Source organism: Lissotriton helveticus, chromosome 9, assembly GCF_964261635.1.
Source record: "Lissotriton helveticus chromosome 9, aLisHel1.1, whole genome shotgun sequence".
Classification (NCBI taxonomy): Eukaryota; Metazoa; Chordata; class Amphibia; order Caudata; family Salamandridae; genus Lissotriton; species Lissotriton helveticus.
Window position 1 is genome coordinate 563,610,232 of NC_136070.1, and position 14,608 is coordinate 563,624,839.

Below are 14,608 nucleotides of genomic sequence, written 5' to 3' on the forward strand. Positions count from 1 at the left end.
CTTGTCCCCAGCCCTACCGTCCTGCCTGCAGCTTCAAAGATCCTTCAAAAGAAAACAATGCCTTTCTTGTAGGCAGCGATCTCCAAAAGCCCTGGGAAGATTGCCTGCCTTTGAAAATGACCAAAAATGACAGCATAGCTGTACCCAAAAAACCAATACACAGGACTCTGGTGCCCTCCGGACTAGCGATTCCTGACCACTCCGCACCCGACGCCTTCGGTCTGAGTCCAGGTGGCCCACCGGTCCAGAAAAAGTTCCCCAGTGATCCTGAGTCCAAGTCCAGCATTGGCTAACCCCTTCTGACTTAACGACAATGCCTGCAGTGTGAATCCAAAGACTCCTCCAATCGCGAACTGCTCCTGTAAGAGAAACCCAACATCAAAGGTTACTGCTGCGCCCGAAGTCCCTGGACCTTTGAGAGCTCGACAACTGTGTCCCTGCGAACCACAGCATCCCAACTTACCTCTGCTGGTGTTCTTCGTGCAGCCTTCGGTTCACACCTGCCGCCTGTTTTCAAAACCAAATTCTTCCATTTACTTGCATTGGGCACCCGACACCGTGTTTGCACCCGGCTACCCCTGTGCCACTTGTGGTGTATGTTTTGTGGCTGCCCTGTGCTTGCTTAAACGTCCAAAGTTTGAACCCAGCAGCTGCTTTTACCTACCTGCAAGCAGCGTGTTTTCAGGAGCCCCCAGTCTCCATTGGTTAACATCAGGCCCTAACTCCAGATTTGACAGCTGCACCCGGTCGCCCCAGTGCTGGTGGTGGTGGTGCAGGGTTGATATTTACCTGCATCTTCTCCTCTGCTGACCCTACACCCCGCAGGCTGGAACTGTAAGTTGTATACTCACCTGCAAAATCTCATTATTAGTTCCTCACATAGGTTAACATTGCAAAGACTGAACATTGCACTGTGTCCACTTTTGAAACTGAAAAGTATTTTTATTTTAAAACTTTTTTGCTTCTATGAAAGTTTTTTTGGACTTAGTAAACAAATATACCAAAGTAGTATTGTTATAAATTGGTCTTGAATTTATCCATTGAGTGCGGGTCTCATTGCCACTGTGTGTACAACAACCCTCTGATGAGCCGAACTGCTCCCCCTACACTACCACAAAATAGAGCATTAGTGCTATCTATTTAGCCTCTGTACAACCTCTGGAGATCCACTGGACTCACTACACATTATGCCTCCTTTTGGTATAGTATATGGTGAACCAGCCTCTCACAGTTACCATCATCACAGGCACCGCCCAAGGAGACTTAGAGATTGGGGGTTACATCTTAACCAAATGCCCATACAGGCAGTGTTGGCATCACCTCAGTTACATAGGGGTCCTTGCCAGGCATTTCACACTGAAAGCCTAGCTTCCCTTAATGCAGGGAAAGGTAGTACCAAACAAAACAGACAACATGACAGCCATGTAGTCCCTACAGAAACTGGAGAAAGTGGGTAATGCCCTGTCATTCCTGGCACAGAAGATGTTGCATTGGGTAATCTACTCGTGGATTCAGGTCATGATGCAATTCCTTTATGGAGTGGAGAACAACTTGGCTGACCTGCTCAGTAGTACATATCAACAAGTCCACAAGTGTGAACTCCACTTGCAAGTTCTACCACACTGTTCAATGTTGGGGCACTCCACAAATAGACCTGTTCACCACCACAATAAAACTCCTAAACTTTGCGTACAGGTACCTACCGTTCAGGTGCAATGCTTTATGGATGAACCAGTCAAGGTTCTTTGTCGATGCTTTTTATCTTTTTTTTTTTTTTTTTTAAAGTTTTTAAAAGATCTTTATTATACAGTAAGCGGTTATCATACATTTCACAATCCACATCTCCACAATGACTGCGTGAACGTATAACAGTTTGCTAGGTTCTGAACAGGATGACACAGCCATTCAGCCGGCAACCCGGGGGTCCGGCGGCGAATTCCATGTGGTAACTTGTATAACCATCTGTTGACTAATGATATTAATGGCAGATCTCATGGTTTTGCATTTTATCATCAAAATTTGTGTCGCAATGGTCACCCAGCAATGTCGTCATGATTGTAACCTCCCAGGGCCCCATAGGTCGTGTGAGAGTCAGCTAAGGGCAGCCCGAAATGGGGAGGGGAGTCGGCTATATATGCGTCTCCAATGCTGAGTTAGTTTTGCTGTCCGAGTATTGGCAATGTGCGTGTTAGTATAGCTCACTGAGGCATAGGAGTAAGCAGGTGTGGTCAGCAGGGTTAGTCTGCAGCCATGTTGGACAAGGCTCAACTATCTAGCAGCAGGGTGCCTGTGTGTCTTCCCAGTTACATCACTGGGAGGGCGCTAGGGACATGACAGCGTCTAATGAACAAAGTATCTAATCCATGTTCAACACATACGTGGCCAAGTGTCTGTGTGTACCTCTTGCAGTGTGTGAGCGGCTTCGCTTCTCCGCAATCCGCAGTTAGCTTGAGGTCCTTGAGGGATTGCCTCCTTTTAGTAACGTGGTATCTCTAGTGTCTTCATTTAAAGCAAGGAAAGGGGGTCCGGTCAGGGAACTTGACCAGTAAACAAACTGTTCCCTACGCCCATACATTGGCTGGGAAAACTGGGGGGTGGGGAAAGCGTGAAAGACAGGGGAGGGGAAAGGGGGGAGATCGTTGCGGGTTCCGATGTGGGGCATCTATTGTAAAGTGGGGTCCAGCGAAACTTCATGCAATGTATAGGGACAGTCGAGGAGGGGGGGGGAGAGAGAGTTGGGGTGGGGGGGGGTGTGAGTCCCCCGTCTCAGTCAAGGACAGATGGGCGTCATCCATAGTGCAGGGTCAGGGCGTAAGTCGGCGGTGCGCGGGGTGGCGGTGCAGGCCATCTATGTGGTAATCGTTCCCCTGCAGGAGGATGGGTGGGGGGGGGGCGGCGTCTCAAGTGATCCCCCGTTCCTGGCTGGCGCGCTGGAATGTCTTTAGGAGATCATTCCAAAGCTGGGCAATAGGAAATTTGCGGAGTCCCGCTGTTTCCTCTCGAAGAAGGACTGTGCCCTCCGCTCGCGCCCAATTAGTGAAGGAAGCGCGCCAGTGTCGAAAGTGGGGGGGGGTCGCTGCTTTCCAATGCTTGGTGATCAGGCGCTTAGCCGTTATGAGCCTCATGTCCCAGAAGCGCGTCCGCACTTTATTAAGCTTCGTGCGTTTATACAACCCTAAGATACACGCTTCCCACGTGTGTGGTATCTGCTCGTCAGCGCTGCGTGTGAGGAGTGTCACGACCTCGTCCCAGTATGCGTGTACAGCAGGACAACGCCACAGCATGTGTAGAATGTCTGCCCCAGTCAGAGAGCAGCGCGGGCAGGCAGCATCTGTGGTGGCAAAGTATCTATTAATTTTGTCAGGCGTAAGGTAAGCGCGGTGTAGAATATAGAATTGTATAATTTTGAAGCGGGGGCTGCGCGGGATATATGTCGGTCCGGCTAGTATCATTTCCCATTCTTTGTCAGTCCAGGCCCGCCCTCTGTCCGTCGCCCATTTGTCACGCAGCTGTAACGTGGATGGCTGTGAATGTGTCTGCAGAGCCTGCGCCAACCAGTGAATGACGTGTGAGCCATTCCCCATAACGTGGAGGTACTGCATAAAACTATGCATCGGTAGTTCCTCCGCCACATCGCCCCAGGAGGTAGTGAGTGTGTGCAAGAGGGTCGCATGTAACAGGAACTGTCCAGCTGGGAGCTCTGTGGTAGCAGCCAGGTCCGCAAAGGTGAGCAGCGTTCCCTCAGCATACAAGTCGCCTAGGGTATCCACCCCTGCTTGTGTCCAGCTAGTCAGACGAGTCCCAGTCAGCGCTCCCGTTGGGCTCGGGGTGCCTAGAATGGGCATGGTCGGGGCATACGGTGTTGTAGTCCGGGTGAGTCGCAAACAGCGCAGGAAGCACTTGCGTGCCACCGCCAAGTGTAGCTGTGGGGGGCAGGAGGTTCGGGTTAGCGGGTGGAACAGGGTATTGATTTGCGGTTGCGTCCAGGCCGCAGCGTCCGAGGCAGTATCCTCAAGGTGTTTGCCGCTAAGCCACCCCGACACCCATTGCATCTGTGCCGAAAGATAGTACAGTTCCATGTTGGGAACCGCCAGGCCTCCCAGCTCCGTTGGCATGTAGAGCTTGGTCAGCGCTACTCTGGGTCGACCCTTATTCCAGATGAGGCTTCGCAGCAGGATCTCCAGATCCCGGAAAATTTTATTCGGCACATAAGTCGGTATATTAGCGAAATAGTACAGCAGTCTAGGCAGCACTATCATTTTGGTAAGCGCTATCCGACTCGGCACATTAAGGGGTAAGGTGTTCCAGAACGTAATCTGCGCTCGAATCGAGGCAATCGCTCGTAGGAGGTTCCCTTCCAGGACATCCAGCGGAGTCCGATAGATTCTTATCCCCAGGTAGCGGAACGTGGTGGGATACCACTGTAGCCTGCCTCCGCCCAGGCGCACATCGCACTCGGGCGTGTCCGGGTGGAAGGAGTAAGCCCCCGATTTGGACCAGTTGACTCGCAGTCCCGATATCTCTTCGAAAGTTCGGAAGATGTCGGCCAAGGAGGCCGGGATGTTGGTCATATCCCTGACGTACAACAGTAAATCATCTGCATACAGCGATACTGCATGGAGACCGTCCGCCAGTGGGATGCCCCAGTCGGCCCCCCGTGCCCTAAGTATCGTGGCTAGAAGCTCCATGGCCAGAGAGAACAATAGAGGCGACAGGGGGCAGCCCTGCCTAGTGCCCCTGCAGACTCGGATGGCGTCCGAGAGCAGCGCGCCCGTGCGGACCCGAACCGTCGGCCTGCCATAAAGCAAGTCCACCATGGCCTCGTATCCACCACCCAATTGGAACTTTTCCAGTACCGCTCCCAGGTACGGCCACTCCACCGAGTCGAATGCCTTCTCTAGGTCCAATATCAAGCACCCTGCTCTAGGCCATCGCTGGGTGGCATACGCTTGTACCCGGAAGAGGCGACGGATATTATGGGAGGTGTGGCGCGTTGGGACAAAGCCATTCTGATCCTGGTGTACCAGTCGGGGCACATAAGGGGCCAGTCTCCGAGCTAGAGTAGAGGCCAGTATTTTGTAGTCTGTATTGAGCAGCGCTAGTGGGCGGTAAGAGCCCACTTGTGTGCAGTCTTTGTCAGGCTTAGGAATGGAAATCAGGGTCGCTTCATTCAACGTCGGGGGTAAGGCAGCTGCCTCTAAGGCTGCAGCATACATCCTCAGAAGTTCAGGGATGAGTATGTCCGAGCCTGCTTTATAAAATTCGGCTGGAAGCCCATCCGGACCCGGGGATTTGCTATTAGACAAGTTAAAGATCGCATCGCGTACCTCATCAGGGTCGAGCAGGGCTCCCAGCTCGTCCTGTTGTGCAGTAGTCAGTTGTGGCATTGGCAGGGGAGCAAGGTAGCCAGTAATGTCGGGGCGCGGGTGGGGTAATCGGGAGCGATATAGTGCGATATAGTGCGGTATAGTGTGTGGTGAACGCTTCATGGATCTGGTGCTGCGAGTATAATAGGCCCCTCCCTTCCACATGTATCGCTACCACTGGGGTCGAGCGCGTCTCCTCTGATATCAGCCAGGCTAGTAACTTGCCTGGTCTGTCACTCATGTGGTGTGTCCTCGCTGAGTGTGCTGCGTAGTTGATGTCGCGAAGTCGCTCCAAGAGGCTCGCGTGGTCTGCGTGCGCCTCCTGTAGCGAGTCAGCGCTACCCTCAGCGGCCTCCCCCTCCTTTTCAAGCAGTGTAGTCTCTAATCGGGTGAGCTCACCTTCTAGTTGTTGTCTCATGTGGCCCTGTGTCCTCAGGCAGTGACCCCGAATCACCACCTTGAAAGCATTCCACTCTACCTGCGGGGAGGACGCTGTGCCTGCATTGTCCTCAAAATATTGAGTAGTGCGTGTGAGTAGGGACTCGCGAAAAGCCGCGTCCAGTAGCATCGTCGGTTGTAGTCTCCAGGTGGGAATGGGAGGGTGTGGTCGGTCCCAAGCCATGGTTAAGAAGTGTGGATTATGGTCAGAGTGTGTGCGGCCCATGTATAGTGCGTCAGTCACAAGGGGTAGGAGGTCAGTGGAGGACATGAATCGGTCTAGGCGGACATGTAAGTCGTGGGCGCCTGAGTAATAGGAGTAGGTTCGTGTCCCAGGGTTATGTGATCTCCAAACGTCATGGAGGTCCCACTGCTCGGCCCACTCCAGCAGTGCCTTCGTGGCTCCGCGTGTCGGAGCACCAACAGGGGGGCGGGTAGGAGCGGTCCAGTGCAGTATCTAGCGTGCAATTGTAATCTCCACCCAGCAGCCAGGGGGTCGCGTGCCAGGTTGCCATTATCGTAGAGAGGCGCGCCAGGAAGCTTCCCTGGTCAGTGTTTGGAGCGTACAGTGATACCAGCACCATCTGGTGCCCATCTAGCCTGCCCTGTATTGCAACGAATCTACCCTCCCGGTCTATCGTAGTGTCTGTAGCCGTCCAGGGGGTCCCAGGGCGGACCCTGATCAATGCACCGCGGGCGTATGAGGAATAGGATGTGGCATAGAGTTGTCCGCGCCATTTGCGGTGTAGTGCCCGGACCTCAACCTCGTTCAAGTGTGTTTCCTGAAGCAGTGCTATGCCTATCTTGTGTCGCTTCAAGTATGAGTAAATCTGGTAACGCCTAGCTGGTGTGTGCATCCCCCTGATGTTCCAAGTGCATATTCGTGTCGCAGTCATTGTTCCGTAGAGTGTAGGTCCCCCCCCCCCCCCCCCCCCCCGACCATCAGGCACTCAAGCAGTGCCTCCCACTTGGCCCAGAGTGTCCTCCCCAGTACAAAAGTGCCCCAAAGTCGCAGCACAGAGCGTAGTGATCTCCGAAGAAGTAAAAGGGTAGGGAGAGGGATGGAAACACGTGGCCTCAACATGGCTACATAACCTAAAATGCCAAAAGGTCGGCTACAGAACATGTCGCCGTCCAAACGCTCGTATGAGCTCGTAAACTATACAGTTCTAAGGGGTACTTTGTGGCTTAAGCTGTAACAGTACAAATAACAGTATAATCCATAGTGAGTGCAACATCCCTCCCGGGTAGGGTCAGGAGGCCCTTGCCGTCTGGCGGTCGCCCAGGTCTTGCCGTTCAGCGCAACTATAGGCGCTCACCAGGCATCTGGCCGGAAGAGTAGGGCTCTCAGGGGGGCGAGCTCTCACCTCAGATAGTCCGGCTGTAGTTGGTCAGCACATGTGATGCTGCCGGTTAGGTGACCGGTTCTCAACAGTAAGTGGCCGGGTCGTGAGTACATAATAAGCACAATACCTGGTCGGAGTCCAGTGTCCCAAGGCGAGCAGGGCCTAGCAATGTGTAGCTGCTTAGATCTCTTCACACAATGGAGGCCTGCAAAGCCTCCGCGTAGATATGACATTTCCATCGCGTGGAAGCAGGATTCTGCGTGGGTCGCTCAGCCAAACAAGTCTGCAGTTTGCGGCGTGACGTCCGGGAGGTCGTCAGTGTGCTGGGAGTCTTGTAGGCCATAAATTGCTTCATCATCACTCGGGAGAGGCGTTGGGGTGGCGTCCGGGGCCGGGGACGGAGCTGGGGAGCTGCTGATTTCCACCACCTTACGGAGGGCGTCTCGTTGTTCTTGCATCATCTCGCTTGCAGTTGGAGAGCGAGTCGGCGATTCTCGCGGTCTGGGAGGCGTGGGAGCCCTGCGTCGGCGGCGCCTTCGCGCCCCTCGCGTGCGTTCTGCGGTAGCAGTCCCTTGCGCTCGCCTAGGTACATCAGGCATGTTCTCATCCAGCCAGGCCTCAACTTCGTCAGAGTTCGTGAAAAAGTGTGTCCTATCTTTTGCTACCACCCGTAGCTTGGCAGGGAAGAGAAGCGAGTATGTGAGTCCAGCTTGCCGTAATCGTCTTTTCACTTCCAGAAAGGAGTGTCTTTGCCTTTGGACTTGTATAGTATAGTCCGGAAAGAACATCACTGTGGTGTTGTCAATCCTGATCTCGCCTAGTTTCCTGGCTTCCCGCAAGATCGCGTCGCGGTCCCTGTAGTTGAGGACTCGGAGGATTATTGGCCTGGGATTCGAGCCAGTGGTTAGGGGTTTCGTGGGCATTCGGTGGGCACGTTCCACCACAAAGTGAGGCGACAGCACCCCCTCCGGTAGCAGTTCACGTAGCCAGTCCTCCACTCTCTGCGTGGGGTCCATCCCTTCCCATTTCTCCGGAATGCCCACTAAGCGGATATTGTTCCTTCTTGCCCGCCCTTCCGCATCTTCCGCTCGGTCCTCTAGGAATTCCACCTTGTTAAGAAGATCCTGTATGTGTTTGTCTGACTGCGACACCTTCGGTTCCATTATTGTCACTGCACCTTCCAGCGTAGTAGTGCGCTCCTGTAATTTCTTGTGATCGGCTCTGAGATGAGTTAGATCAATCGCCACACTGTCTATCCTGTTTTCCAAAGAGGTGCGCGTCTGTTGGAGGGATTCCTCCATCCTTTCCATGGCTGCCAGGACAGAGTCCAGCTTCGACGCCACGTGGTCAGCGTCCATTTTGGATGGTGTTTTCGCCGTCTTCCCCTTCACCGACACCCCCCCCGTTCCAGTGCGCGTCTTCACCCCGCCAGACATGGGGCAGGTTGCTTGTGCAGGCAGCGGCAGGGGAGATTCCCGCTTTCGATTGTGAGAGCGCAGGGGAGTGGGCGAGTCCGCGGGTCGCGCCTGAAGTGCGTCAGGCCATGCAGATCAGCAGTGCTGTGTCCTCGGCGCCTATCCCTGTGCGCGCCGTTCCCTCTTTCGCTCGGGTCCTGTGGCTCCGCAGGTGGGGGGGCTCCCCGCTCTAGTGTCCGGTCGCTTCGAAATGCCGCGTTTGCGCGGCCCGTGAGTAGGCGCTACCCTTAGTAGCTTCGTGATCGCCAGTAGGAGTGTAGCGTCTCCCAGGTAGTTGGCGGGCAAGCCCCTCCAGGCCCCGCGGTCTCATCCGCTCCTCCAGGTCCCTCGTGGTGGCCCCGTTATGCGTGCAGTAGGGCAGGTGCCTTGGGCTAGCGGTAGTGCAGGGCAGAAGCTGTGGCAGATTCAGGGCTCTAGTCCCGCGTCCGTGGCAGAAAGGCCCCGGCTGCTCCCGTCCGCATCGTAGGCAGGGCGTCTCCCCAGGGCGTGTCGTGGCAGGCGTGAGAGGGCGCAGATGGTCGCTGTGTGTAGGTGTAGCTCGGTGTGCCCTTCGCTGGGGGGGGGGTCCGTGGGGGGGAGGATCCTCTGATTCGGGAGCCTGTCGCGTCTCCGCGAGGTCTTGTGGGCACCGGAGTCTTCTGGGCGGCGGCGCCGGTCGGAGGCAGTGTGCGGGGCGGGAGAGGGAGAAGGAAAGGGCCCCCGCTCACCTCACAACGCCGCCGCACCGTCTCAGTGTCTCCGCTCCGCTGTCGTCTCCGGCCGCCGGCTGGTCTCCCCACCACCTCCGCGCCTCCTCAGGTCCGTCTCCGCCAGGCCCAGCTTCCGCCGAAGTCCGGCTGCCTCCGGTCCGCCGACACCCTCACCAAGCCCCTCCAGAGCTGGGCATATGGGATCGGAGGATGAAGCGCTCCGGGGGGCAACACTTCCGCCACAGTCCATGTCTGCCAGGTGCCGGGCCGTTTTCAGCAGGCCGCAGCGTGGGGCCTAGTTATTTTCAAGAGGCCGCGGCCTCGCGTAGTCGCAGTCCCAGCGTCGTCGCGGCCAGGCCGGCCGCCGTGGCGCCCTCGGCCCCGGCGCGGAGCCCCGCGGCCGATCTCACCAAGAATCGTTCCGGGTGTGGGCAAGAGTTGCGGGCAGGTCCGCCAGCAGTTTGAGGCCAATCAGGGCAAATTTGATCGGAGAAATGACCCGGGGTAGGGGAGCTCAGGCAGGAGCTCTACCCAGGCACGTCTTTCCCCATTGCGCGCTAAGCCACGCCCCCCCTTCGATGTTTTTTATCTTACCCACTCCTTCCATTTGTGGTCCGGAAGGTAGACAAACCTCACAGACCATCATCTTTGTAGCCCCCACGTGGGCGAGACAGCCCTGGTGCTCAGCACTCTTAGAGTTGTCATTTAACCCCCATGTGAAGCTTTTCCACAGTCCAGAACTTCTCTCCAGGAGCCAAGATGAAATTTGCCATCCAGGCCCCAAATGATTAATCCAGTCATATGGCACCTGTAGTTCTAGAGTTCGCTTCTCCCTCAAGAATGGGAGACCCGCAGGCATAACACACGATCCTGCTATTCTGCAAGCTGGAGATTTGTCCATTATTGCATCCCTAAACATCTGTATCCCTTGAAAAATTCAGTCCAGGATATCATCTTTACTTGTTTCACCTGCTAAAGTCGTTTGCCTACACTTCCACATGGCTCCATTCAGCAGCCATAGCTGTGTACATGCAAAACATGGAATAGTCCTCCCTTTTCCTCATACCTGTAATTAAAGCCTTAATGGAGGGCCTCAAGAGAACCCTGCCAGAGTTCTGCTCTCTCCAGGCTAGAACCTTAATATAGTTCTCACTAGATTCATGGGACCCTCTTTTGAGCCTTTGCACTGTTGCCATCTACAGTACCTTTTCCTGGGAGGTAGCTTTTCTTTTCTTGGACCTATAACCTCTTCTCCGATAATTAGTGAGCTGGAAGCCCTCACAGTACAAGAACCCTTCATTCAGGTTTATAAGGATAGAGTGGTACTCGGGAACTAACACAAAGTTCCTTCCCAAAGTGGTTTTCCCCTTTCACCTTAATCAAACCATAGAGCGCAGTCTTTCACTCTCTGCCATACTCAGTGGCAGAAAGAGACCCCCGAGCTCTAGATGTCAAACGGACCTTCATGCACTTCATTGACTGGACCAAGCTCTTTCACAAAGCTGGCCAGTTGTTCAATGCCTTTGCCAAATCTCGCACGGTCAAGCCCATATCCGGAGCAGGCATTGCCACGTTGTTAGTTAAATACATCTAAAATTCCTATCATAATTCTAAAAGAGCTCTCACTGTTATCCCCAATGCACTTTCTACAGGTAAGAAGCCAGCAAACCTGTTTTTTCTGGGCAATATTCCATTAGCTGATCTATACTGAGCAGCTACTTAGTCAACCACAGCCACCTTCACTAAACATTATTGTGTGGACTTTTAGCCAGACAAGAGGCAATGGATGGCCAAATAGTCCTCTGGCACTATTTCAGACATCTCCATCAGCCACACGCTAACCACCGCTTGCAGGAGGGGGTGCAGCTTCATAGTCTATGCAGAGCATTTGTATCTACAGCAACTCGTGCGGCGAACTGAAAATGTTTCTTAACCTGTAAGCATTTGTTCGTAGCTTGTAGTGCTGTGGATTCACATTTGCAATTTGTCCTCCCCAGAAGCAAGTCGCTTTGATTACAGATCTTGTTCTTTACTAAATAACTTCATGTCCAATGCACATTCACAATATACTTTCTCTACTCCACACTGCATTTCATGCTCAACAGCTGTGCAGAAAACAGTCTAACATGGAGTCAGTGCACTTGTGGAATGCAAACCAAGCTGGGAGTCGCAGTGCATCTGACTCGAAACACTTTTTTAGATGAATAAACAGCTGGTAAATATTCAAGCCCAACACTAGGTGGCAGGAGTATGCAGAGCATGTGAATCTACAGCAGTACAGGGTATGAGCAGATGCAACCTAGGTAAGTAACGTTTTCCTTTCAAAGTATCTGCTCTGGTGATTAATAAACAATCTGGTTAGTTTAGGAACATTAGGGTTTGTGACCCATACTTGTAGAGTGAGATGAAGAAAGCATTCCTGGGCTTTAGAGTGCAGGTGGATTACAATGTTTAACCTCCAGTTATTTCCTTTCTCCAAGGTATCAAGAAAGAACCCAACAAGCAATTTGTACCTCGCACTGTTATGATTGGCGGAAAGGTGAGCACGTTTGATAGATGTCGTCTACCCCCTAACAATCCCATCCATAGTAGGACTGAATGCAGTAGGATAAGTTTGTTTGAATATGTCTGCAGTATAATTTTCATTTTTGAAGGGACTGGGAAGGTGTTTGTTCGCAATCTTTGCTTCTGCATCTCTGCCTTAATCCGCATTTCCCAACTTCACATGACCCCAATTTTGTAGTGACTATATATGGACTTCTGGTTACAATCACATAGATTCCATAATGCATCCAATTTCATGATATTGCAGGAGGTGACAGTGACTCTCACAAGCATTATCTTTTAGAATTGCACATGGTTTATTAAATAGTTTAAAAATCTTCCTTAGGGCGTCATACCTTCTTGCAAAGTTTAAGCTTTACCTTTTTTAACTGCCAGCAGAAATATTACTAGATTTACATAATAAACTGACCTTATAAAGGGCAGGACTTTCTGCTCCCTCCCTGGCACCTCCAGTATTTTGCTGTAATGTATCCACTGCTACTTAATGACAGAAACAAATAGGGCAACTTCTTATTCACCCAACATCATTTTGGGGAATATGCTTGAACACAAGTATTCAGTTCCCAACTTTTCTTTAGTCACAAAGTCACCCTTGTGCACAGAAGCAGGTAGCATACAGACCTCTTTTGTAGCATTTCTGGAGAGTTGCCATCTACTGATTACTCTTGGGCAAGTTTAAAATCCATTATATGCCATTTGAGGAAGCTTCTTGTTTACTGAACTTGAAAATTCCAGAAACATCACAGAGTTGTTTTGAGGAGTGGATATGAAAGTCTGATTACAAAACAAATGTGCCCAGAGGAGAAAATCACGTCTGTTTTTCAATAATAGCATGAGGTATCACACGGTGGATAAGCATGAAAATCTACTTGTACTGAAATTTAGAAATGTGTGATTTAATCTAAATTAATAAATATGTTTTGTTTCCTGTAAGGTTTATGACTAGTGTTCTCTTCCCCTAAATGGAAGCTTATTCCTGTGTGTCACTTTTTACTTCAAAAAAATCTCCTCGGAGATCAAATATTTCTCTATGTTAACTTCAAAAGAAGTACTCAAAATATCTCAGGGGGGCTTTTCATGATGGTTAATTATATTCTCAAAACATATCATGCTGATGGATGCATTTCCCTGCAGATTCCTCATCTTATGAATACTCGTTTTATAATGGTCCCACAAACTTTTTACACAGTAGTGACTCCCAATTCTACCAGGTGCAGACACCCAACTTCAATACACTGGGACAAATCGTCACCAGAACAAGAAAAAGTGTCTCTAGGGGCAGAAATCAATACAATATTAGGAAAAGTATTCCCAAGCAATAAAAGAACATTAGCACTTCTGAAGGAGACACATCTATACCACAGGGGACACGTTCTGTCAGTGAGGAGACTGCTAGGAATGATGGCTTTATGCATTAATTTAGTCCCCAACATTCGACTACACATGAGACCGTTCCAGGAATGGGTTCAAGAGCAGTGGTCACATACAACAGGGAGTTGGGAAGATCTAGTGGTTCTCACGCCGACAGTTCATGATATGGCATGGTGGAGCAAAACAAACAAAGCACAGGGCAGGCCTTTCACACAACCAACTCCAACAGTGACCATAACAACGGATGCTTCCCAGATAGCATGGGGAGCGCACATGAAGAACCTCAAAGTAAGGGGCTATTGGAAACAACAGGATGCGGTAAAGCACATCAATTTCTTGTAGTTAAAGACAGTGTTCCTAGCCTTAAAAGACTTTCAGAAAAAGCTCTACAGGAAAAATGTGTTAATACAATTAGACAACACAACCACTGTGTTTTACATAAACCAGCAAGGAGGGACACAGTCCTTAGCACTCAACTCTAGCTCAACAACTGTGGAGATGGGCAATCCCAAAGAGGATAGACATTGTAGCAATACATCATCCAGGAAAGGACTATGTAGAAGCAGACCGACTGAGCAGTCAAACTTCAGCATCCCACGAGTGGGAATTGAATCAATCAGAAATCCATGAAATATTCAAAAAGCGGTGAACTCCGCAAATCGCCCTATTTGCAACTCCCCACAACGCAAAATGCCAACACTTCGCATTCAGACAACCTTGCTAACAGTTTCTAGAGAATGCGTTATGGATAGACTGGCCAGGGATATTTGCTTACGCTTTTCCCCTCAATACTACTGCTCCACAGGGTGATGAATGCAGAATCAGCCACATGGCATTGATTCTCATAGCAGTACTCAAAAGAGGGGACAAAGGGCTTTTGGGAAGGTCCAGCATAAAGGCCCCAAGGGAAGTTTAGACAAAAGAATTAGGCTGTTCTTCTGAAGTAAGAGTCAGATAAAGGGAATATAGACCAACCTGACCAGAGTGGTTAAAAGTTGGGAGTCCATTTTATTGGATTATAATGCCCCCACACACCCAGTACGGTGTCATGCTTCATCATCGGGCTGCTCCTCGTCAGGTCGTCGGTGCAATACCCGACGGGCTCCTTATAGTAGGGGCACTTTAGCGGAGATCTTTTTCCAACAGCCGTTAGGTGACGTGGGGGTGAGGGGCCTAGTGTGTGTAGATGAGTGTGTGTTTAAAGTGAATCTAAAATAAGGTTGAGATTACCAGCGACGACAACTTTAATCAATGGGTCTCCTACCCTAAGTAAAAACAAAAGATATAAGGCGCTGGGCTGAGGTTTATGTCTCAGGTTATGGCGCTCTTATAGGTGATAGGTTAACGTGTTTCTTGCC

At 51.4% G+C, this 14,608-nt stretch overlaps 1 protein-coding gene across 1 annotated transcript in view; it reads left to right on the plus strand.

Annotated features, from left to right (window-relative positions):
* Positions 1 to 14,608, plus strand: part of PYGM (glycogen phosphorylase, muscle associated) — a 162,945-nt gene that overhangs the window by 122,956 nt on the left and 25,381 nt on the right. The window contains exon 15 of the mRNA XM_078660477.1: positions 11,795 to 11,853. Coding sequence (XP_078516603.1) covers positions 11,795 to 11,853 — 59 coding nt within the window. The remainder of the gene's footprint in view (positions 1 to 11,794; positions 11,854 to 14,608) is intronic.